This window comes from Aulostomus chinensis, chromosome 15 (assembly GCF_037954235.1).
Source record: "Aulostomus chinensis isolate RoL2024-O1b breed Wild chromosome 15, RoL_Achi_v1.0, whole genome shotgun sequence".
Taxonomy (NCBI): Eukaryota; Metazoa; Chordata; class Actinopteri; order Syngnathiformes; family Aulostomidae; genus Aulostomus; species Aulostomus chinensis.
In genome coordinates this window covers 15,910,622-15,935,886 of record NC_141334.1, presented here as the reverse complement: position 1 = coordinate 15,935,886, position 25,265 = coordinate 15,910,622, and the positions used below count along the sequence as shown (strand labels likewise).

The 25,265-nt window shown below is 42.0% G+C and overlaps 1 protein-coding gene across 2 annotated transcripts in view; it reads right to left on the bottom strand.

The window, feature by feature from the left end:
- LOC147248932 (unconventional myosin-XVIIIa-like) overlaps positions 1 to 25,265 on the bottom strand; it is a 63,650-nt gene that overhangs the window by 13,289 nt on the left and 25,096 nt on the right. For both annotated transcript variants that reach the window (XM_086225918.1, XM_086225916.1), the window contains 22 exons: positions 24,549 to 24,687; positions 22,697 to 22,856; positions 22,404 to 22,590; positions 20,334 to 20,559; positions 20,086 to 20,195; positions 19,161 to 19,226; positions 17,802 to 17,930; positions 11,648 to 11,791; positions 11,469 to 11,558; positions 11,215 to 11,334; positions 10,937 to 11,054; positions 9,184 to 9,311; positions 8,857 to 9,011; positions 7,905 to 8,028; positions 7,590 to 7,790; positions 6,283 to 6,393; positions 5,947 to 6,051; positions 5,643 to 5,789; positions 5,364 to 5,477; positions 4,353 to 4,469; positions 3,746 to 3,829; positions 141 to 278 (listed from right to left, as the gene is read on the bottom strand). In XM_086225918.1, the coding sequence (XP_086082044.1) occupies positions 141 to 278; positions 3,746 to 3,829; positions 4,353 to 4,469; positions 5,364 to 5,477; positions 5,643 to 5,789; positions 5,947 to 6,051; positions 6,283 to 6,393; positions 7,590 to 7,790; positions 7,905 to 8,028; positions 8,857 to 9,011; positions 9,184 to 9,311; positions 10,937 to 11,054; positions 11,215 to 11,334; positions 11,469 to 11,558; positions 11,648 to 11,791; positions 17,802 to 17,930; positions 19,161 to 19,226; positions 20,086 to 20,195; positions 20,334 to 20,559; positions 22,404 to 22,590; positions 22,697 to 22,856; positions 24,549 to 24,687 (2,913 nt within the window). The remainder of the gene's footprint in view (positions 1 to 140; positions 279 to 3,745; positions 3,830 to 4,352; positions 4,470 to 5,363; positions 5,478 to 5,642; positions 5,790 to 5,946; positions 6,052 to 6,282; positions 6,394 to 7,589; positions 7,791 to 7,904; positions 8,029 to 8,856; positions 9,012 to 9,183; positions 9,312 to 10,936; positions 11,055 to 11,214; positions 11,335 to 11,468; positions 11,559 to 11,647; positions 11,792 to 17,801; positions 17,931 to 19,160; positions 19,227 to 20,085; positions 20,196 to 20,333; positions 20,560 to 22,403; positions 22,591 to 22,696; positions 22,857 to 24,548; positions 24,688 to 25,265) is intronic.

The window sequence follows — 25,265 nt, the reverse complement described above, 5'->3', positions numbered from 1 at the left end:
TATGCGTATCTATGAAAAGGACATCTTATCCTCTCTTCATACTATGTCTGCCTTGTGATAAATAGAGGATCCAATGTCAAATTGCATTTGTAGGTTCAGAAAGAATGTCTTTTATTTATGAGGCAGGGCGATTATCTCACCTCCAGACGTTTGATCTGTGTCCTCTCATACTCCAGCTTGGTCTCCAGCTCACGAATCTTGGCCTCTTGACGGCTCACAAGAGACTTTTCCACCATGGACTGTTCCTGAAACTCCAGCTGGCTCTGCAACGAATGAAGCTGAGAGGACACACACACACACACACACACACACACACACACACACACACACACACACACACACACGCACACACACACAAAGGTTTGCACAGATATCCTTATTAGGGCATTCCACTGATTCCCATTCATGTGGACATCCTAACCCTAACCCTATGTCTAAACCTAACCCTAACCAATTGATGCCTAACCCTAACCCTGACCTGAAACTAACTAACCTCAAATCACCATAACTCTAGGTGACGTTGCGCTGCATTAGAGCAGGTCTTTGGTCCCCATGAGAATTAGAGGACCTGGTATGGTTTGTGTTTACACTGTAAAAGGTTTAAAACCTTAAGTGATCTCTGCTTTTCAACTTCCCCTCAAGTAAGGACTATGAAAACTTTGTGCTGACACTATGTGAGGGTAAACTAAATTAATGTTGGCTTTTCACCCTGTTTGTGAATCTAATCCATCTTGGTTGGTACAAGTAAATATTGAGCAGGCAGTGTGAGTAATGAGCTTCTAGATAAACCTCCAATCTACTGGTCAAAAGGAGAGCTTGTGGTTCAGGATGAGTAACAGAGCTGCAGTGATTTCACAGGCTTTGGGGAAGGAAGTGAGTTTTATGCAAAGCACGTTTGTTCCATCTGAATCGTTTTCTCATGACTGATAAAAGGAGGAAAGATACGTCACAACAAAAAAGACCCAAAAGGCAGCATGGCACCTAATGAGGGACTTTGCATCTGAGACAAGGAGGATTTCGAGTTCTCCTTTGATATCACTAAAGAAGCCAGATTTCCCTCCTACTGGGGATGAGATAACCGTTTCAAGGTCAGATGCTTTAGATAGCAACTGCTGCCTTCTCTGGCAGGTCTTAACAATCCCTTACAGCCTGCTGCGTGTCTCGTGTTTAGCCAAAAACATTCAGATGGGTGGGCCGAGACTCTAATGGAAGGGTGCAAACTACAAAGCTTCGGCACGTGTTACAGCTTAATCGAACAGAAACGAGGTCTGCTGTTAGACAGTGGCGAGAGAGGTTCAATTTTGTTTGCTGTTGAAAAAAATGTAATACGAAACATCTTCTCTTCAACACAGAAAGACAACACCTCCTCTGTTCAAAGATGGTTTCTCTATCCTGATGTGGATGGCTTCTTTAACTCCTCTTTCAAACCATCTGTCCTCTCTGTCGAGGATTTGGACATGGTCGTCCTTGACGACCAAGGAGCCTCTCCTTACGTGGTCGTCCTTTCACCTATTTACAACCAAGTCCTTTCAAAGCTTCCCCAAAGAGCTCAGCTGAAAGACCCATGTGGAACGGCTGCTGCCAGCACAGCCCATTAGCATCTGAGTGGTCGGTGAAACTCCCTAACGACCACCCCTGAAACTCCCTGACACCTCACAACGACTGTCGTTTGGGGAGGCCAGGTGAGTCTCGGGAGGGTCGTTTCCACCACAATAGCACTGACCACTCCCACATAGGTTTATAAGCTGGAGTTTCCACACTCTTCACTAGAACTGAAGAAGCCTCTCGGATGAGAGGTGAAACATCTTCAAGATAAACTTACGTCCAGTTGACCAGATTTTACTTCGCTTCGATCTACGATGACCTGGATGAATGAGAACCTACACAGACATTTTGTTACTTGATGTTTCTGATAGCAATTTTGTTATCTCCGTCTTTATTGTAATTTAACATTATGTACTTTTAATGTGACACTTCATTCAAATTCTGTATTTTCACAAAAAGGCACTCACAAAGGCATCTTGTCCCTCATGTAGCACTTCCTTGTGACTCCCGAATGAAGAAAGTGCCAGGCATGCTAAAGCTAATGGTGACTGACAGCCAACAACAGCAAAACCGTTAAAAACTTCCTTTTTCGAACTCACAAGTGCATCATCCAGTATAATCCAGAGTATTTATCCAAATCTATGTTATGTAATCCACAAACACTTTGATGTGAGGTAAAAATAAACTTGAACACTTCCAGTTCACCACTTGTTCATGATCGTGTCTACCGGCTAGTACATTCTGTTGAATCAACTACTGCTACTGCAACTACTAGCTACAGCTAGCTTGCACCAAAGTGTTATAGTTTTTGCTCAAATCAAAGTTTTGGATGAACAAGACGTGGATTGTACCGTATGTTGACAAAGTGTAAAGTTACATTGTTGGACTGTTTTGCTGTTGTTAGCCATCAGTCGCCATTAGCCTGAAGTGAAATATACAAACTGAAGCTGGATGTTTCTGCATTCTCGAATCACGTAGAAGTGATGCAGGAGGGGAAAAAAAATCATTGTGAACCCAATAAATACACCTATTTGTGAATACTTGTAAGGCAAAATACAATTACTTTTTGTAAGACTATCTGACAAGGGAGTTAATATATGGAACAGTTTAGCCACTGAGCTCAAGGCAATTCATGGTCAGAGACAATTTAGGAGCAAACTGAAGGAATTCCTAAAAGGCAACCAGGTATGTAGCCACGTATAGGGAAATGTGGGTACATTTTAACAGCAAGTGTATGTGTGTGGGGAGGGTGGGAAGACTATTGCAGGTGTGAGTGCGTGGCCATTAATGCTTTCTGTTGGATTGTGCACAATCCATATGAGTTGTATCTGTCCCTATCAAATAAACTCTAAGTAAGTAAGTAAAAAAAAAGTTTGCACCAAATCATCCTGGTGATGACAGGAGTGATCCCAAGATGAGGCTGGAAATTGAGACAAATATTGCACTTCTGTATTTTTTTTTTTATCACGCACCGCTTCACTGCAGCTGACTAGATGACCAGAATGATGTCTATGAAGGCCTCTAAACAAATTCAATATGCCAAACTGACGAGGTCCGACCAGTGCTGTCTGTGGTGTGGGACACTCGGCAAACGGACAGACAGTACTGGCTGATGCTCAAGGGACAAATGACACATGTAGATAAATGTAGACTGACACATGAATGTTGCAGAGCCGTTTATCTGAGAGTCTGTTTTTAGGGATTTTTGTAAAATTGAGGTAAAACTGTAATTCATGACATACATACGAATCGCACATCGATAGCATGCATAAGAAGGTTTTACTATATGTCCACTTATCGCATGAATAATTAGTAAAAATATCAGCGTGTTTTCATTGACACAAAAATGTTCTGATATATTCAAAAACACAAAGCACTGGCACTGGAAGTGACAACCACAAATGAAATAAATCACCAAGACTGCTAAGGGAGAGTCACTGGAAGGACCGCAACGTGTGTGTTTGAATTGGATCTAATTGGTTAAACCAAGAAAACGTGTTGCTAAGTAAGTAGATATGAGAAGCAACTGCATTTTAATATTTAAGTTTTCAAACATGTTTAAAGAAGAAAACCACCATAGAAATACAACATTTGCAGTCTACATAATCAGAGAAAACTCTGAAAAGCGGACATCTAATCAGAGGGAAGTGCTGACGCAGCAGGCAGGCAGCTACACGGCTTTAGAGTCTTTCTTCTTTACCTTTTCTTGGATCTCCTGCTTCTCCTTTGTGGCCTCCTCCATCTGGGCCTGCAGGTCACTGATCTGGCTCAAATCTCTGGCAGACTAGTAGACACACACACACAAGCATGCACACGCACACAAGCATGCACACAAACACACACACACACGCGCACACAAAAAGAGAAAAAAATCCATTTGAGTGTACCTGAGATCAAGAGATGTATGTGAGCCTGCGTCAATCACCTGTCAAATCTAAACAAATATATGTTTTGATTGAATAGTTTATGGAATGATAACAACAAGACTGTGCCAAGTGACATGACATGTTGCAGAGCAGATTGCATCTCCTTGATTACAGAGCACACACTGTGTTTGGAAGGGAATATGTCCTCCAAACCTCAAAGCTGCTCTACTTACATGCAGAACAGAGCAGAATGTAAATGCCAGTGTCAGAGATGGTATCACGTCGTTGTTCAAATTAAATACAACTAAAGGCAAGGACCCTTATTTTATTAATATCCTCATTTTCCCTTTTTTTTCTGGAAACAGGAGCTGGTTTGATCAGAGGAACTAATAATGGTGTTTTCAAGGATTTGACATTGCTTGACGAGGCCACTTACGTTACCTGAGCAACTGCTGCCTTGTGTTTCTTCATCAGCTCATTCATGTCCTCCTGATCCTCCTCCATACGGGACTGCAAGTCATTCTTCTCTCTCTGCAGGCGACTGACCTGCTCCTCCAGCTGATGGACGAGAGAGAAAGGGGCAGGTTTTAGTCAAGAATGACAGGATTTATTCATGAGCTTCTGAATACGATAAATGGTCTTCGGGTGGTCAGGCCGAGGCAGTCCTGGAATCTCATCTGATGGAAATGAAACACAATCTGGATGCGGCTCTGGCTGGAGGATGAGACCAATTGGAGATAATCAATTGGCTCATTTAGACGAGGAAAAGTGCAGCCAGTGCAACATGCTGGTGATGTCCTATTAAGAGTTCATCCTCTGTGTTCTCAGGGTTTCAATATTCATTCTCTAATCGGAGACGCTTACAAGACCTTCCCTCGCCATAAATGCAGCAATTAACAAGCAAAGCACAGGCGCAGCATTCTCTGTGTCACCCCAGAGACACAAACATCCTCAGTCTACCAGTCAGAAATGCAGGCAGCGCTCTCAGGAGACAGCCATTAATGAGCAGATGGAGAGAAAAATGTGAAAAAAGCCGATTTATCCATTAGAGCAAAATGTTGAAATCAGACATATGCCAAAGGGCATTTATTATTTTAGTACCCCACGCATATTAATGTTAAAGCCCTGCTGCAGTTTGAGGCGTGGAAATTTGACACATTAATTAAACAATGTTTGTTGTTTTTGTTTTAATGTGCCAGAACGGTATAGAAAACTTCACACATTTTATCAATAAATCTGTTTGTTAAGTGTGACATGAGAAAGATTTGGGTCTGTTTCATTATCTATAAATGTCTATCACTGCAGAGAGGAGAGAAGATGAAACAAACACACGCTGAACTGATTGACATGCAAGTCAGCTCCAGACAATAATTGGAATACAATTAGTGTGGTTCCACTCTACATCTTGTGTTAACACCCTAAGGACGCACCACTAACAGATGTCAAACTCACCGATATTTTAGCTTTGGCAATGTCCTCCATTTGGATATGCAGGTCCTCTATTTCTATCTCCATGCTTTTGCGTGCCTTCACTGCTGCCACGGAGGTGAACTCTGACTCCTCCAGCTGTGAGAAGCAGGAGGTGGGTAGAGAGTTCCAGGGAGGGGGTGAGGGACGAACATTAGCGGGCCAAGATCAAGTATCTCTGGCAGATTTGCAAGAGGATTGAGGATGTATAAATGTAATATACCAGTAAGCACCAGTGCTAAGGCACGGTTACGTGTGGCCTACTTGATTTTTGAGTTGAGCGATCTCCCTCTTGCTAGGGGCGTTACTCTTCAGGTGGTCCAGCATAATCTGCGCATCAGCCAGGAGGACTTTGGTTCTCTTCAGATCTTTCTTCAGCCTCTTCTCTGTCTCCACGTCCCTCTGGCTCACCTGAGGAACAAATCAATCCTCTCTTGCCAAACTTAAACATATTCTGTCTTTTTTTATCCTCTTTCAACAGCAGTTCTTCAGACTCAACAGCAGTTTCTTTCCAATCAAAAGATGTAGGGCAGACACTTAACCACAATGAGACCAGTGATGGAAGTACCTGGTCCTGTGCGTTCAGCAGTTTGGATTCCAGCTCTCGTCTCTCACGCAGCACCTTTTGCTTGTCTTCATATTCTTCCTCCAGCTGCATCTCCATCTGTTTCAGCTACGGGACATGTGAGGAGAACGTCAGCATACAGAAACAGATGACGGTCAGATATAACACATATAATATCCTGTTATGGATGTTTCAAATTGAATGGAGATAATAATGGAAGGAATGAAGCATAAAAATTTAAGTCTATAAGTTAACACAGGTGACCACACCTGATTACAGGATGCTTGTATGCATAGGAAGAATTCTGAAGTATCTCATTAATGTGAAAATGGCATCTACCTTCTTACTACAGGACCGCCTGATCTCGTCAACCTCTTCATCTTTGCTCTCAATGTCTTTAGAGTGGGTCTGGCGCTGCCTTTCCATCTCCATCTCAAGCCGCAGCTTAGCCTGAGTACAAGGTGAGAATACACACACACACGCACATAAACACACACGCACATAAACACACACGCACATAAACAAACACACACACACACACACATACACACACACCAAAGTAAGAACATTAATCTTTTCTTGTTCTTTCAAAATCAATATCGTTCAGTGTTAAATCTGAAATGATTTATTTAACAAAATGTACAGCATGATGGCTCCTTGATACGTTCTTCAGAGGTGGAAAGTTCAACATACAGGAGTGATTTGCATTAATGCTGCACAATTTGGGTGAAAAAGCCATACTATGATCTATGTGTACAATATGTGATGCAGACATTATTCAGTTATTCATTTACTTGTGTCAGGATCCTGCCTAGATTCAGTGCACTCCTGCTCCGTGTCCATGTTTTTTTGTTTTCCCCAGGGCTGGGCGGGGTCTTCCGAGATCCACTGCATCAACCCTCCTCAGCACACCTGCTGCTCATTAACCTGATTCCACTCTCCACACCAACAGCCGTCTTAAACCAGTCTCTTCCTCCACTCATCGCCAGTACGTTGTTCCAACCCCTGTGGTAACGCTCTTGGCCGCTATTCTAAAGATTGCTCAGAATTTCCTTGGACTCCAGCTCAGATCCACGAGTTTTTTGCCTCGACCTGTTTTCCTTCCTCCAGCCCTGCCGTTTGCCTGCCCTCTGTTCTGCCTCGCCCAACCCTGTCGTCCATCTGCCTCTGTTTCTCCTTTCTTTTTTTTAACATTGAGCCTGAATAAAGCGCTTTCGTTATCAATCTGCATTGTGGGTTCAGTTCCGTGCTCCTAACAACTTGTTTGCACACATGATGAATACAGATCTACAAATTGAAAAATTATTGAACTGTTGAGAGAAGAAACCCCAAAAATGGCTTAAACCTCACCACACTTGAGAATTGAAAATGTAAAAAATTGAAAAATATAAATACATATAAAATACTGACCCTTTTAACATGTATATTTTAAACATACAAGCTTAAACTAGCCTAGAAATATAAAAACAAACATCTGTGCAATATGCTTTTAAAATAATTTATTGAATTGTATGAATGGTAATAAAAATCTGAATAAAATATTGATCAATTCCTAACACATTTGTGCAGTACTGTTCAAATAATTGTTTTATTTGTATCTAATAGCACAGGCTGATATTGTGTTTGTGATTTGATTCACTCCATACCTGCTCCAGCATCTGGATGCTTCCAGCCTGCTCATCCAGCTCCTCCTCCTGGTCTTTCACCTTGGCCTCCAGGTCACGCAGCTGTTTCTTGACCTTTGCCAATGAGGCTTCATCCTTGGACTCCTGCGAAGAGAGATCCTGTAGCTCTGCCTCCAGCTGCTGCACCTTCATATTAGCAGCACACAGTTCGCTGTCCTTTTCCTGCGGGACCAAAGAGGCATCGTGGAGGTCACATGTGGACCAGCCCAGTTATGTCCTGCAGAGATCAGACACGTCCCCGAGAGAGGACATCATATGTTCTGTGAAGTCGTTTACCTGCAGCTGCTGGCGGAGGTTAAACATCTCACCAGTCATTGAGTCTCTCTCTCGAGCCAGCTTCTCTTTCTGGCTTCTTTCTCTTTGCACCTCAGCTTGAGCCTGGTTCTGCTCCAGGTCAAATCTGGGACACACACACGTACGCACGCACACACGTACGCACACACACACACACACACACACACACACACACACACACACACACACGATTAGTGGAGTATCATAGGCTCTCCGTTGAGACCCCTATACCTGCAGGAAGTAATACTATGTGCCAAGTTGTGGAGGTCTGAAACAATATCGATATACATCAAGTGGTTTACCATCACACTTTGTATGTCTTGTGCTGTGACACTCAATGATCTTGTTTAAAACATTATGCCAGACAACTCAATAACTAATCCCAAGCCTTGGCAGATGTTGAATTTGTGAGAAGCCACCACGCACTGGTAGAGCAGCAGTTCAGTGCTGCTTCAGTTTGAGCCTCCACTGTTCCCCTTCCATTAGCCATCAGTTTACAATTGAGTTGTAATAATGTGCAAAATGTTTTCTTCAATTGTCGAGGGAAGAAACACTTATGGTTAGTGAACTTAAAAGCTAAGTGCTTCATGCTGTCAGCTCGTTGTAATTCCCTGTTTTTCTCTCTGAAGCGCAGCTGAAAATAATTTCACCCACAGAGCATCTTCAATTAGCCGCAGGGGAGAGATCACATTCTGCCACAGTGATAGCTTCTCGAGTGCTTTAAGTCTGACTCATTTTCAGAGCTAATGCAATTCAGCAGATTACAGAACATCTCAGTCACTGCTCAAATTAAAGAAAACTTTAGTGTTCTGCGGCATGGGTCAGAGTGTCTGTGCCAAGGAGACAAGAGCACTGCACTCTCTCTGATGTGTGTGTGTGATGGAGGGAAGGATGGATCAAAGCAAACAGGAAAAAAAGACATCTGGAGACTGACTTCCTCTGTTTTTTCTCCAGATCATGGTTGCGGCTCTGCAGACCCTCCAGGTGAAGCTTGGTGTCCTGCAGTTCTGCTGTCAGCTTCTGGCACTTCCTCTTTAACTGCTGCACAGAACGCTGCACATCCTCATTGTCTGTCTGCAAGTCTGCCAGCTGCAGCACACACACACACACACACACACACACACACACACTTGTATTAGCATACAGTTTTTTTTCCTCCTCTATGATAGTTCAGTACATATTTGATACACTAACCATGGGATAACCATATATATATAATATGGACTTTTTAAATGGTTTTATGTTACAAAAAGTCTCTTGCCCTTCTCTCAAGATGTCGTTTGCTCTGCTGCTCTGTCTCCAACTTGTCATCAAACTCCTGCTGAAGTTTCTTTTTGGTGAACTCCATTTCACGAATGGCTCGGTTGTACTTTATCCGCCACTCACCTCCTGAAGGAAAGGTATATACAGTTCAAGAAACTGTCTGTATGACATTTGGGTGTCTCCTGCTTCTAATGTAGGCCTGGTGGGATAAACAAGAAAAGAGGCTCAAAAGCTCAGGAATGATTGATGATGCTGTGGATTATGGGGTGCATTGTGCTAGCTGAGATGGTTATCACATTCAAGGACTGGAATAAAATAATCTCTCAGGAAATAATACCTCTTTCATTAAATCCTAACCTTATGAGGTCAAATAAAAATTGTCAGGAAAACTACAAAGGAGCGCAGCTTTTCAGCTCTAATCTAGGATAAAACTGAGGTGAGAATTCCGAGCACCCAACAATAGTAGGGAGAGGAGGACATGTCTAAGTGGCACTTTCCACAGTTCTTAGCCGACCCTAATTCTGGAGCTGTCAGAGGCTATCAGAGCTATGACAGCGGCCAGGCACACATTCAGGTTCAGGTTCATTTCCAAGCCTTATCATTTTAGAGGCTGTCCATTTCCCCTTCACATAGCAACACTGGCTCCTCCATCAGTGCTGCTCATTAGCATATATATAGCATAATGACAACTTGCAGGGCCACCAGCTCTGATCCCAACGATTATTTTCTCATTCATCTAAGAATTCTGATACGCTCTGTAATGGCTTGTCTGCTGAGGTTGGTTGGAGGGGATGTGAGGGAAAAAAAAGAAAAAAAACGGACAATACACTCTCAGCGGGAGCTTTCTTTCTCAGCAAGTGGAGACCAATCAGCAATGGGCATTAGTTGTTTGCCTGGAAGAGAACATCTTAATCCCCTAGCGGTAAATCCCAAATTTGGAAAATATACTTAATAGCATTATGCAAGATGTGACCCAGTCTTTCTGCCGTGTCTCCTGGTGAAACAGTTGAACAAAGCAGCTCATTCCCGCAGCCACAATTAGTATGAGAGAGATTTCTCAAACTGTGCACATAATGCTGCTATCAACAGTTCAGTGAATTATGCCTCCAACCTGGTTTGACATGACCATTAGGCAGTCAATGACAAGCTGCTACAGTAAGTGTCACAGAGTGCAATCGATTAAGAAATAAGAAACAAAGATCCTCAGATCTTTGGCTGAGAATTAAATGCAGTGGTAGGTGTCAACTAATGTTTCTGGGTTCATGTTTTTAAAACATTTTGAAGTTCTGTAACCCCTGACACATTTAACCTCCTGCTGCGTAAACCCTCTTCCTCCCCAGATGAGGCTGGAAACTCTGTCTTCAGCCGATATACTGTACAGCATCCTCTGGCAGTTTCTGCTGCTCTAATGGGTGTAGAGCTAGGCTGATTCATTGACTAATCCATATTTGCGCAAGTTAGACAACATATTGGGTGCTGGAGGGCCTAACCCTAAGCATCCGCCCTAGAGGAAATAGAACACACACCTACTGCCCTAAACCTTGCCTCTGACTAGCTAGTACTTGGTGCCTTTAGGTGTATGGAGTGAGATTTTTCATGGTCAGCCAGTCAGAGGAAGAAAAGGAGTGGTTTTTCACAGATTGTAGGAGGATTCTGAAAGGATCTTAAATTTTTTTTTTAGGCCTACTCCCTAATGTTGCCATGGGGAGACATGCCACCAGTTTGGGAATCATAGTTCTAGCTCAACTAACCTGCATCTTCATCATCATCATCTAACTCCCCGTTGAGCTCTGATGTTTTCATGAGCCGAGCTTCCATCACCTCCAACTCTTGTGCTTCCAGTTGTTTCTTCATAGCGTCAAACTTTGCCTGGAAATTCACACAGACTGATCAAAAACACAAAGTCTACCCTTTTGGAATAGTTTCCAGTATTATGATCTGATATGTGTGTGTGTGTGTGTGTGTGTGTGTGTGTGTGTGTGTGTGTGTGTGTGTGTGTGTGTCTGTATATATATATATATATATATACCTGTAGATCCTTCATGTCCCTTTCCAGGCGCAGTCTCTCTGAGGTCTCAGTCTCAAGCAGCTGGGATGCCGACTCACTTGTACTTCTCTCATCTGCAAGTTCCGCCAGCAGGTCTGAGATCTGGACACAAGTACAGACAGGCAGACACTCACAAGGTGTCATTGAAAAAAAAATTCAATTCTCGGCCATATCTTTAACTGGGATGTAACTACACCACCAATCTGAAACATCATTCTCCCAGCATGGGCACCCACCCTGCTCTCTAATCGATCTGCGTTCAGTCTCAGCTCATTTCGCTCTTTCTCAACCCTCTCCAGCTTTGATTTCTGCTGCTGTATCTCCTCCTGAAGCAGAAAAAAAAGTTACACAATTTTAATAAGAGGAATGAAGTATTTCGCAAATTGAGGAATATCAAACAGAAATGTTTGCTCACGTCTTTGCTTCGCATCTGCTCTTCCGTGAGCTGGACCTTGATGAGGGGCTGGACTGTGGTGAAGACCTTCCACCATGGCCAGCCCTTCACGGCCCGGTTCTTCTTGATGTTCTTCTGGATGCAACGGATTGCTAGATCTTGAATCTGCACACAGCAAGAAAGGAGTCCAAAGACAAACAGACTGAATGAATGTTGGTCTAATAATGTTGCAGAAATTACTTATATCCAGAGGAGTCCTAAGCAGACTAATTCTTGATTTAAGTAGAAGTACAGATATTAAAAAAGTAATAAAAGTTCAGATCCAACATCTTCACCCAAGTAAAAGTAAAAAAGTCCAGGGCCTGAAATGACCTGAAAGGACTAAAGGTTTTTTTTGTTTTTTTTTTTTGTAAAGAAAGAAAAAACGTCATTTCTACAGGATGATTTGGTGCAAAATTAACTCAACCTCACGTAATGGGTTAGGATTAGGGTTAGACTCTCTCAGCATGGAGTGAAATATTTATACGGTTGTGGGTGTGTAACGGTTAGAAACTGGAGAAAATAACTGCTTCAGGTGGATTTTGATAGCGTCAGTGCCAAATTACAGATTTTAAGGAAAGCAATGATACAAAACAAAAATAATCAATCATTTTTGATGACATGAAAAAAAGAGATTTTTGATTACAAGTTTAGCAGAAAAAACAAGAACATTAAAACAAATACTCAAGTACGGATACACTAAAAGTACACACAAATCAATGATTCATGATTTACATCAAAATCACTTTATTGCACGAGTATATCCAGTAAGTGACATTAAAATGTTTATGTATGATGCACACGTTTCACCAGCCATGTAACAGGCTGGAAAATTACTTGATAATTTCCTGGAATAAATGCCTTACAGCAACTATCTCAATCTGATATTATTTCAAGAATTTTTCTACAGCATTTTCTCCCTCATTCTTGTCTTGCAGTGTATCCCTTATGTCGGGACTAGCAGCAATCCCAGGACTTGCCAGCCTCCTCTGGAGAGTTTCAGCAGACTGAGTTCCAAGGCTGGAAGCTAATTTCTGATTAATTAAATCAAACATGTTGGCAGCTAATTCTAAGTATTACACGATTTCCATGCTGCTTATGCATGAGGCTCTCGAGCAGCAGCAGATTACGGGCAAACCCAATTAGAGCAACACAATTCTCAGCATCAGGTACATTTCGCCCTGAAGGTACTCTCTATGACCAATTAGGATTCGTCACACAGTGAAAGCCTTAACGTGAAGCAAAATGCAGCAAATCTCTGACAGAAGAAATGAACAGGTCTCACTTGTCATATCACGTCTATAATGAATAGAAAACAAACAAAACATTATAGTACATGAACGGCGTGGATAAACATTTTAGTATTCATGTCACATTAAGAAGCTGTGACAACTGTAAGACAGTGTGATGAGAAATAGGAGTATGAGCCAAGATGAGGAAAAGCAGGCTTTCAGCTTTCTTCCTTAATAGTCTATGAATACATCATCATAATACATGTGCTCTACTGCATAATTATAAACAGATTCTGAGTGCACTCTTATCCCAGATCTCAGGATATTTCTTCAACATTTAATAACACCTTCCTCAGGCACACCCACTCTTACTACATGCATAACTATAGCAGATACATGTATAGAAAAAATCCTGAAAAATTATACATCATTTCAAAGAGCTATACGTTCATTTTCATATCTTTCTGAAGAGAGTAAAGTACACGATGTACAATTAATTGCCTCTCACACTGCTGCAGAGCTGTAACAGTAGCATGAATTCATGCATCCGGCTCATGCTTGTTGCTTTGTTCTGATTTCAATGCAAATATCTTTAAAATAAATACATATTTGTCTTTGTAGGGTACCTGAAGGACAAACCTCCCAGTGCGGTAAGTGCCTGCTGAAGCGTAATAACAAACTTTTCAAATGTCAGTGTGTGCCCTTGAGGAGACAGTTGAAAGGGGGGTGGGCGGGGGTGGGGGGGGTGGGGGGTGGGGGGGCAAGAAATACCGTGTTCTTTGTCATTTAATGTCAAACGGTCTTGGAACACGCTTGACATGTCAGGCAATATCAATCCATTGGACATGTGACTTTCTATGTGGGAGCGGCTTCACCGGAGCAGGCAAAATACCATCACCTGTACCTGCTACTGGGATAGCTTGAGCCCTATCAATTTCCACAAAGGGATAACAGGTTAACCGCAAGGGCACGAGTAGATGCGATTATATGATGATTATTCCAAGATTGATCAGCAGCACACTCTGTAAATCATCCACATGGAGAGAAGAGGGAGATGAAAATCACTCAATAATCCACTGCAGCCCTGCTTCTGTTCCATTACTCTGGTGTCGACTAATTGAATCAGGACTAATATATGCAGAATGAGAATGCCCTTCAGGTAATCATCGCAAGCACAGGCTGTGTACTGTAACATACATGTAACAGTTCAGTAGCGACACAAAAGGGTGAAAGAGGAGGCAGGCGAGATTTGGCGTTGCTCCTCCCTTCTAATTTCTGAGCATGTGTTTTCACCTCACGCTTGACTGATGTCATCATCCAAAAATCTTGCTTTTTTTGTAACAGAATTTTAGAATTAAAGGAACAAATCAACTATTTGGGAAATGGGCATATTTTCAATGTAATTCCATGAAAAAATTCATAAATTATGTCCTCCTAGTGAAGACATCAAATATATGAAGCAAGATATATGGAATTATGTAGCAAAGAAAAAAATGTTAAATAACTAACTTTTAGATTCCTCAAAGTAGCCTCCCTTTGCTTTGTTGACGGCGCTGCTAAGCCTTGGTCTTCTCTCAGTGAGTTTCATGATGTCGTCGCCTGAAATGGTTCTCACTTCTCAGGTTTGCCTGTCAGGGTTCAGTTGTGGAATTTCTTGCCTTCTTAACAGGGTTGGGACCGTCAGTTGAGTTGTGGAGAAGTCAGGTTGGGACGCAGCTGACAGCTCTATTTGACAACCGTTACGAGTTCACATTATGGCAAGAACCAATCAGCTGAGTAAAGAGAAACCACAGTCCATCATTACTTTAAGAACTGAAGGTCAGTCAGTCTGGAAAGCTGCAAAAACTTTGAATGTGTCCCCAAGTGCAGTCGCAACAACCATCTAGCGCTACGATGAAACTGGCTCACATGAGGACCGCCCCAGGAGAGGAAGACCAAGAGTCTCTTCTGATAGTTTGGGATGAGATGGACCGCAGAGTGAAGGCAAAAGGGCCAACAAGTGCACAGCATCTCTGGAAACTCCTTCAAGACTGTTGGAAAACCATTTCAGGTGATGACTTAATGAAGCTCATCGAGAGAATGCCAAGAGTGAGCAAAGCAGTAATCAATCAGCAAAGGGTGGCTATTATGAAGAATCTAAAATATAAAACGTGTTTTGAGTTATTTCCCACATTGTTTGCTACATAATTCTACGTGTTCATTCATACTTTTGATGCCTTCAGTGAGAATCTACAATGTAAATAGTCATGAAAATGAAGAAAAAACATTAAATGGTACAGCGATAGATAGAGAGGGAGCGAGAGAGAGTGAGACAGAGAGAGAGAGGATTGGTGGTGACGTCATATTTCATCATTATAAGCTGCTACAGCTACAGTAGGAAACCTAATTCATGACCTCTTAAGGGAACATTTGGACTCAGACAGAACCACCTCACCTCAATAAACAAGATTTAATTGAAGTGAACTGTTTTATTGGTACAAGCAATTACATTTTAAGTACAGACCACTGCTCCTTGAAATTTGACCACTATTGATCTGTTGAGAAGTGGAAACGGTTTCCAACCATGGAAGTACTGTGCATTATCATACGCAGATTAAAAAAACAACTCCACACGAGGTCACAGTACACTTAATAGATTCTGCTGTGGCTCTCATCAAATTCATAATTGCATGTTACATCTTACCTCGACAAATTAAATTGAGTTTAAAAGAAACGAATTACAAGATAACATAAAATAAAACCTTATCTTTCTATTATAGATACATTTCCAGGAGATAGGGGGCATATGGGGCCATAGGGGGAAAAAACAGCCTCTTCGCTAATGGATTTTTCAATAGCACAGTTGCCTAGCAATTTTAGTTGATGCCTCCGTGTTCAGTTTCAGGTTTTGGAAAATTATTCACTGTATGAATAATAGCCCTAAAGCTTCATAAGTAAAAATTGTGGAGAAAATACACATGATATGTACTCACTAAGAGCATGTCATACTGGGAGGAGAATGGTGGTGTTGATTCTGTTTCTGCTGGTTCATCACTAGCGAGCAGAGGAGGCACATTCACTTAAATAGTAATCTCAGAGAGTCGAGGGCCTGTGGGGCTCCATACATCACAAAAGGACATGTATGAGGTCCAGAAAGATGTACCTATCACTCGCTGAGAGAAAAATGGAAGATGGGTGGATCAGATGGGTGTGAGTCAGCAGCATATCTAATAAGGCTGTATTTACTGTACAGGGACAGCAGCCGAAGAGGACGTGTCACCATCAAGTATCCCCTTGGAAAAGAGGATTGGATGGATCACACTACAGGAGGGATTGATTTAAAGAACACATTTGTAATTAGTTGAAGATTTATAGCAAAGCTGGTTAGACGTGGCCCTCGAGTAGAACAAACAGCCACTAAAATTAGCTCGGAACGAGGAACTCTCAATTCCTGGTGGACTGCTAAGCAACGAGGTCTCTGGAGCTCACGTTCCTCACCTACTTTATTAAAAGCAAAGCACAAAAATGGCCCTAGATACAAACTTTGTCGTCTTTTAATAAGTATTGCATTTGTTTTTCTAGTACTCCCATATTCAAATGATAATACTGATAACAGATGAAAAAAAACAACTAATTGAATTAATCTAATTTGTTCTTTGAGCTAAAACCATTAGCCTTTAAAACCATTAGCCCTAAAAACATCAAGAAAACCCTTTGTTCTGTGAATAACATCCTTACACCTTAAAATTTCAAAAAGCTTAGTCCTTTGACTAATATGTTCAATGAAGAGCATGTGCCCTGCTGATCATTTAATATTTTTCAAAAATCAAACATCGCCTAAAATGACATGGATGCCATTTAAAGAGACAAGATTTTGACATCACACATTCCCACCACTACACCCTATTAAGAATACCTTACAAGTGTCTTTGTCATGCATCCTTTTATCCAAGAACTGCAATGAGGCATCGTGGATTCTGCACAATACTGCGACAGAAAGTTTAGATGCCAGACTTGTTGGCCTTTCTGCTTCTAGTGTGACAATTCTCGCAAGATGTCGCTTAATGACAACTACGGTGCACAGATGTAAACAACATGGTGAAGAGAAAGATAGATATGGCTGAGGAAGGTTTGTAGAGGAGAGGTCTTTTTGATGTTTCCTCAACTACCTGCCATGACAGAGCCAAGACGGATACATCTCGGTAAGTAAAAATAGAACTTTTAGCTAACCAGTGAGTAGCTGGTTCGCTGATGTTTGCACTTGGCCACTGTATCATAATGTTGCACAGTTGACTGTTTTAAACATTCAGGTTCAAAATGGTCTATTCTTTCTTTTCTTGGAACAAAACACTACCTGCATCAAACAAAGTGCTTCTGTTGCCATTATTGATAATATCTTGACCCTCCTTCCAAATGCCAGGAATTTGGGCAAAGGTCACACAAGATGGCATACACACACATGGCAAGAGTTTACGCCAATCTGAGACAACAATCACGAACAACAAAAAATACTGGTTTTCATTGTGTTTCTACAGTGATGTGATTTGATGTTTGAAGTTAGCAATGTTAGCTTGCATCTTGGCTCGCAAACAGCATCATGAGCTTTAGCTAGAAACTAAAGAAGCCGGACCAATTTTGCCACCTTACAAGCAAGTAAATGTTACGGTCAAGTTAGTATTGTCAGAAACCTTGAGCATTAAAAACCAAAGTAGGGTCCATGCTGTAAGAGTCTGACATGAGTTTGTTGACTTTATGAGCCCATTCAAGGCATCGGTTGATTATGCTACTGCAGTACCTCAATTTGATTACTTTTTATTTTTATAAATTTCTCTCAAAAATTGTACAGTCTGATCCTGGAATTAAAGGGAGAACTACCCGTATAATGTTGCATCAGAATAGTGATCTGGCATGATTTTTTTGCCCACCTTTCTCTTCTTGAATGCTTGCCGGGACAGGTAGCCTCTACAGGCAGCTTGGAATAGGATTAGATTACGCTTGGTCTGCTCATCCCTCTGCTCCTCCAATTTAGCCAAGGTGCCAGCTCTGAAGAACAACTAGAGCAAAAAATAAAAAATAAAACATAAAGGAAAAAAACAGTGAGAAATCATGTCATGCTTAGCAAAACCAAATTACATTTAGATGCCCTGCTTTGGCATGAAATACAAAGTTAAAGAGTTTAAAAGTGAAGAGGTGCACTGAAGCAGGAAATCAATAGGTAACTGTGTAATCCACGGACAAATGGGTCTTATCTTTAGTGAGAATGTTGTGATTAAGTTATTATCTCAGACAATCAGGCTTGTCTGCTTCTAATCTGGGGCAAAGGTAAAAGACAGGTAAACATCCACAAGTAACCACATCGCGGTGTCTGAGGATTAAGGACCGTGAACGCATTTCAGATGATGGCAGCAGCTGGCTATTTAAATGCACTATGACTACGCCCAACGTCTATCAGAGTACCAATTATGTATGTGATCGTTAAACAAAGCAGAGGTTGATCAAACAGCTTTAGCAGAAACCAATAGCAAGGAGTGACACTGTTTGTTTTTCATCATGTCTCTTTGTAGACATGTGGCTTCCTTTAATGGCAGACTGGATTCTGTCAAGAGCTGCATTGCTATAAGGTTATATGGAACTGCTGTTATTGGCATGCACGTGAGACCGGTTGCTACAACGACCCTGGAACGGCCAACTGCGCTTGTCTACTTCTGAACCTGTTTCTCACTCCCAAGTGTAGCACTACGTGAAGCTGCCCCTAGTGTCGTGTATTTTCTCGCACATGTCCCGGAGCATACGTTCCACTGTTTGGTACACTATTGTTTCCTTTGATTTCCCTCTTGGCTGATGGCCACTTTCCAGCTGATGAGATTAGACTTCAGTGTGCCAAGCAGTGTTTACTGTGATGACTTTACAACGGTCGCGGTTAAAAAAAAACAAAACAAAAACGAAGAGATATATGAGGTTGGAGAATCCACTCTAATGAGCTGAAAAGAAAAAGGGAATAGCAGTCACATATAGCCAGAGAGGGGAGAGACATGCCGCTTGTGTTGCAACTGACTAAAAGACTGGAGGAAGGGGCAAGGCTTGGCAACTCTCCAAAGCAAGCACTCCTCAAAAAGGGACAGGTGGAATGAAGGACACGCTCCCCCGGACAGCAAGTGTACTTTGAAAAGAAACATATAAAAAGAGCTGCAGCTTTGTGTGTAGCTCCGTGAAATTGGCAGAGTTTCTCAGTAAAGGTTTATTCAATAATTTTTATTTGTTGCAAATATGCTGACATTACTCACCCTACTAAGTCCCATGTGGTAACTGCTCTTCTCCAAGTCTAAGGACTCCAGTAGCTCCTCCACAGCCTGAGTAAACATGTAAACAAACATATACACAACTTAGTCTTTCTGCTGCTGGAGACACAGCAACAGTTCAGCTCTAGTCCTTGAACTTGGCATGCTGAAACAGCCAAGTTCAGCCCCCTTCTTTGTTGTTAGCATGAGGAAAGATTTTCTCCCCAAACACCTGCTCCTCGCTTAAAACTCAAGACCCCTTCGGGCGGTCTTAACCTCACATATTGCCCATCCAGAGGTACACCATCAGCCATCTATGAACCTGTGTGTACTATTGTTATCTCAGCCTCTTCTCGCTACATGAGTTTCTAGGCTGAAAGACCAAGTCTAGATTACAGCACTGAGGGGCTTTTGTTTGCCAGTGTTTCCACAGAAACTCAGCCCCGGTACACTGGCACAAGGGAAAAGAGATTTCCTCTCACTTAACCCCATTCTTTCACTCTCGGGTTTCTCTCTAGAAGCAAACTTTTGCACAGAAAACCAACACACTGTGCACTCTCATTGATATTAACCTCTATGAAATAAAAAGGCAACAAGCTTCTTTTTTTCTAATTTCTTCAGCCAAATACTGACTTTTCAGCACCCACATTCAAAAAGCTGATAGCGGCATTTGAAAATCTTTGAACAGAGTGAAGCAATTTCAAAGCCACAACAGTGACCCGGCCCTTTAAGAGGCCAGATACTGATCAGGTCGAGTTGATTAGATCATTACAGTAGCTCTGATGAATGAAGGTTTATTTCTCTGTCAGTTGGCTGCTGACAAATCAGGCCAGATGTAATGAAGCTGCCTCCTCACAACATTAATCTTCACCAGGTTTGGCCACTGGCAGGGCTTTACTTCTCACCCTCCCTTTCCTGCTGATTGACTTACTCTCTGCTCGTCCTTCACTATGTAATTCCTCCCATGCTTCTTGGTGAGATGCGGCGCCAGCACATCAAAGCGCCGTCGAAACTCAGAGAACACCATGTGGTCGGGGTAACCTGTGAAGGTCAGAAGTGAATCGTTTTGGAAGACTGTGACAAATTTCGCAGGAATTAAAAAAAAAAAAACAAGTTTTTTTTTTTTTTTTTTACAACACATAACGAGGGAGGTTTGTGTTACTTCAGCTGCCATCTAACCTTGCCTATGGATCCGGAGAGCATCGAGCAGTTTGGAGCCACGCAGCTGAGCACGCAGCAAGGCTACATCTAGCTGCATTAATCCAGGGTCTCCACTCTCCCCTTGAGCTTCACACTCTCCACCTTTGAACAAGGATCCACTCAAAGCCTTGAGGGCATCTGCCTTGGGCAATATGCAGTGAACAAAGTGAATTCTAGACCTCCGCACCATGTCAAGGAGAGCATCCTGCAAAAATAAAAAACAAAACAAAACAGGCAGGGTTATGGAGGGACTGCACTGGCTAGAACCCAATGTCATATCTGTCATTGATGAGTCTACTTATTGGCGACTTAATCTGACTCACCCCTACGAAAACTGAAAAGATTTGGATTCTGGCTCTGACGTGTACACCTTTCCCTTGTTATTTGTCTTGTATTAAATCTAGTCACATAAAAATTCAGAACCACCATGACAACTCTGTGAGACAGAATATTTTAAATTCATATTTTAAAGCCAAGTTTGGAAAACATGTACCCGTGTATGTGTCGATCTTGCCTCATGGTTTTTTTATAATTTTTGCAGGAGAATACACACGCTCCCTAATATTTTCATGTTGATTGCACAAAAATGAATAAATAAGTTTCCTGCTGCAATTGGATTCAAGCTTTTCAGTGACCTCGTTTATTTGTTTGAAATCAAACAAAACACAATGAACCATATGAGCTTGTGGATGTTAATGTTTCTCCGAATACTACAAAATAGGTTATTCTTGTTTTGAATCGAGTACATTTCTGAAATTAACTTTTTTTTTTTCTATCTTTTGCCTCTTAGCTCACCAACACCAGGCCTAAAATCATTTTCAACCTGAGCTCTGGCTACAGCCCAGGCTCTGGCCTTGCTCCCATCCATTTTCCTCTAAGCTGCATGAAGCAATTAATGGTCCACACTACAAATTCTATGGATAGCTTGTAAGCACGTAAGAGGGGAACTGATAAATGAATCATGTCATAGAGCAGCAAAGAAGTGAGTCCTAAAACCTTGAAATAAGTTACCATTGCTGAAACTGTAGTTCCCTCATCTGGAATCAAAGAGTTTTTGGTTAAATACCTTAAAATATTTGAACATTTTGTTCTACCCTATAAAATACAGAACAGTGGTTGCTAACAAGAGGCAAAACAAGACTACAGAGTTTGTCAAGGACATTAAATGTTTTCATGCCAAACACGTTTAAAAAAAAAAGGAGACATGAAGTTTATAGCCTAAAGATAGCTTTGCATTTTCTGTGATTGCAGTGTGAAGTCTTACAAACCTTTGCTTGCCATGGAGCTTATTTCAATAGTACAAAATCTTCCAATAATAAAATCCCATTTGCCTTTAGTTGAGGGAACTCACGGTGATGCTGACTTAGAGGTTGACTTCCAAAATATGTCATCCTGCGGGCTTCAATGAGTCAATGGTGTTAAAGTTATTCGTTAATTCGTCCATCCATCCATCCATCCATCCATCCATTTTCTACCACTTATCCTGTTAATATCCAGATGTTGCAGTTCTAGCGTACACATAGAAAAAAAAATTCAGTTTGTAAGGACTGATGTGTAACAGGTTATACATCCGTCCATTGTCTTCTGCTTATCCTGTTAAGGGCTGGAGCCTATCCCAGCAGCCCTCAGGCAAGAGGCGGGGTTCACCCTGGACAGGTCACCAGTCCATCACAGGGCCAACACATAGAGACAGACAACCATTCACACTCACAGTCACACCTACGGTCAATTTAGAGTATCAATCAGCCTCGTCCCCTCTTGATGTCTTTGGACTGTGGGAGGAAGCCGGAGTACCAGAGAGAACCCACACAGGAACAGGGAGAACATGGAGACTCCACACAGAAAGATCCTGTGATGGAGCCGGGGCTCGAACCCAGTACCTTCTTGCTGTGAGGCGACAGTGCTGACCACTGCACCACCGTGCCGCCCGTTATTCGTTATTCCATCCATTAAATATTTTAATTTTATAGATACATTTCCTGATTTGGTTAGCCAAAGCTTCACATACACTCCCAACTAAGGTTTAAGTCTCAGCTTCTCCTCTCTCACCACTTGAAGCTTTATTTGGATGCATAAAGACTTCTTCTTGATAGCAGCCAACCCTGAAGTGAAGGTCTTCCTCATGCTAGTGGCCCTCCGGAGAGACAGCTGGGAAACTCCTTCAAGACCAGCAATGGAACCAGACAGGACCGTGGCTCCGCCCACTCGACTCATGAACAATGAGCTTAAGATCTTCCTGCAGGAAAAACATTTCCTCAGCCTAAATTTCTATCATAATCCATTTAAGTACATGTTATGAATGACCAAAACAGACTGACTGCTGCTTCACGTGTAATTCTTACTTCTGGGAGTCCTGCAGGAGGCTGGCAGCATTGGTGGAGACAGGATTCTGCTTTGCAAATTGCAACCACCCACGGGCATCATACTCCACCCAGTCAGTCCCATGACTGTGGCCCAGCAGGAAATGATTATCCTTTTCACTCTTCAACAGGAAAGTGTGACCTGATGTAAATGTAGGAGATGGTGTGAGAGTCATGCTTCACTGTTCACATAGAGAGAGAGAGATGACAAAAATAAACACAAGTTTATGTGGATCTGGGCTGTTTCTGTTATTCTGAAATGTGAGCCTGTCCATGACATTCTTATGTTATTCTAAATCTATAATAACATCCTGTGCAGTCATAAATAACATGACTTCTGACTTGAGTGATGTGATCGACCACAGGAGGATAAAGGATAAAGGATAAACTATGAAGGAATCTGACCTGTATGAAGAATATAATGGAGCAGATTTCAGCTGCTGTGCTTGGGGAATAAGATTACACTTTGCCATTTATTCTTTGCAGAATTCTACAGGGGGAATTTGTATGAGCTGTAACCTTGAGATGCAAGGTAGACAGCCATAAACAAAAGAAGAATTTCAACAACTCTGGTCATTAGTTGAATACCAGTTGATGTATAAGCTACTACACCGAGAGGCAGAGAACTCTTATCAATGATATGATGCAGTCTACTCCAGCAAAAAAGGGGAGTTTTTATTTATATAAAAACCACTAACAAATATTGTTTAAAAAAGTAAAAAATGACTCTACTCTGGGGCGGCATGGTGGTGCAGTGGTCAGCACTGTCGCCTCACAGCAAGAAGATTCTGGGTTCAAGCCCCTGCTAAGGTGCGGGATCTTCCTGTGTGAGTCTCCATGTTCTCCCTGTTCCTGTGTGGGTTCTCTCTGGTACTCCAGCTTCCTCCCACAGTCCAAAGACATCAAGAGGGGACGAGGCTGACTGATACTGTAAATTGACCGTAGGTGTGACTGTGAGTGTGAATGGTTGTCTGTCTCTATGTGTTGGCCCTGTGATGGACTGGTGACCCGTCTGGGATAGGCTCCAGCCCCCCCACGACCATTAACAGGATATGTGGTAGAAATGGATGGATCTACTCTGAAGTATTACCAATGACATTAATTTCATAGCAAACATGTTTGTTTAAAGAAACAAGACAACTACTTAGGAAATTTGCTTGTTCCTCATCCTTAGAAATCTGTCTCTCCTCTTTGTGCACGTTAGGGTGCTCAAAGACCAGCTGACTGCTGGTTAGCTCAGCGCCACAAATGGTAGTGCGTGGGATGCGTAAGCTTAAATACATCAAACAGAGGTCTGAGGCATCTTCGTCTGTCCAGACAAAATCTTCTCTTACAAAGTCGGCTCCTCTTCGTCATCAACAAATGGGTTTTGTTTTTTGTTTTTTTGGCAGACGTAATCTAGGGTCTGCACAAAAATCACTGTACCCGGACAGGAAAGTAACTCCAATTTTCTGTCTGATTCTAAAACTACAATGTCTCATTATTTAAATTGTTATTTCGTAACAAATGTTATGCACAACCCCAGTTACACAAGTGCAGGCAAAGACTGTTGCATTCAGAGACTTTTTACAGAGATCTGCTAACACTTCCCATCCACATCCATTCATTCGAACTACGTGTCAGCTGATCACCGTAGGTCTCAGCTCCCTAATACAGCACAGAGGAGAGAAGGATCTCCATCTTGCTTGGGTCTGGATAGAATAGAATATAAGCATATTTCCCAAAAAACTGATGTTCAACCTCTTGTAAGTTAGTTACCACATGGTAAAGCAGAAGACTTGATATGCTCTGTGTTCGTTTCTAGTGTACATTATGGTGAATGTACACTCCTCACCTTTACTCTCGCCTTCTGCAGGTCCGTAATAACTAAAGAGACGCCCTAATAGTGTCTCCTCTGAGCCCCCAGGCTGTAGTGCCTCCTCCTCCATCAGCCACAGCAGACCTCGGGCCTCATCTGTTCGCACGGTGCGAACCTGTCAAATAAACATATGTACAGACAAACATGTCATCTTTCTGTTTAATATGACAGTTTTCAGATCAGCTGAGTTCTCTGCACTCAGACATAACGTGCGTCTTTCCACAAAACAGAATTTAAATCAGTTCAGTAAAAACCAACAGATACAGGTGAAAACATCATCTCCTTGGCATTCTGGAGAGGTAAATGAGCTGCACAGAAAATGACCTGCATGCAGCAGTAACTAGCTTGGTTAGCATGTCTCTGGTCTGAACTCTTTCTGGGAGCTTGGAACCAAAACCACAAATCCAAAAACTGTTTTTCACAGCTATCAGGGAATGGCACTGGAGACATCCTTATCAGCAGTGCACACTACACCGATTCCAACCCAGAGTATCAGATTGGAGCAGACATGTAGCAACTATGAAACTTGCAATGAATTGTGTATGAGGCTGTTTCTGATATTGGACATCTGAGCTACAACAGGAAAATAAAATGCCCGAAAAAAGTACCCCTGATCAAAGTGTCTTTTTGTTAAAAAAAAAAACAATACAAAAAAATACAGATTTTTAACAGCTTTTGAATGTACATCAAATA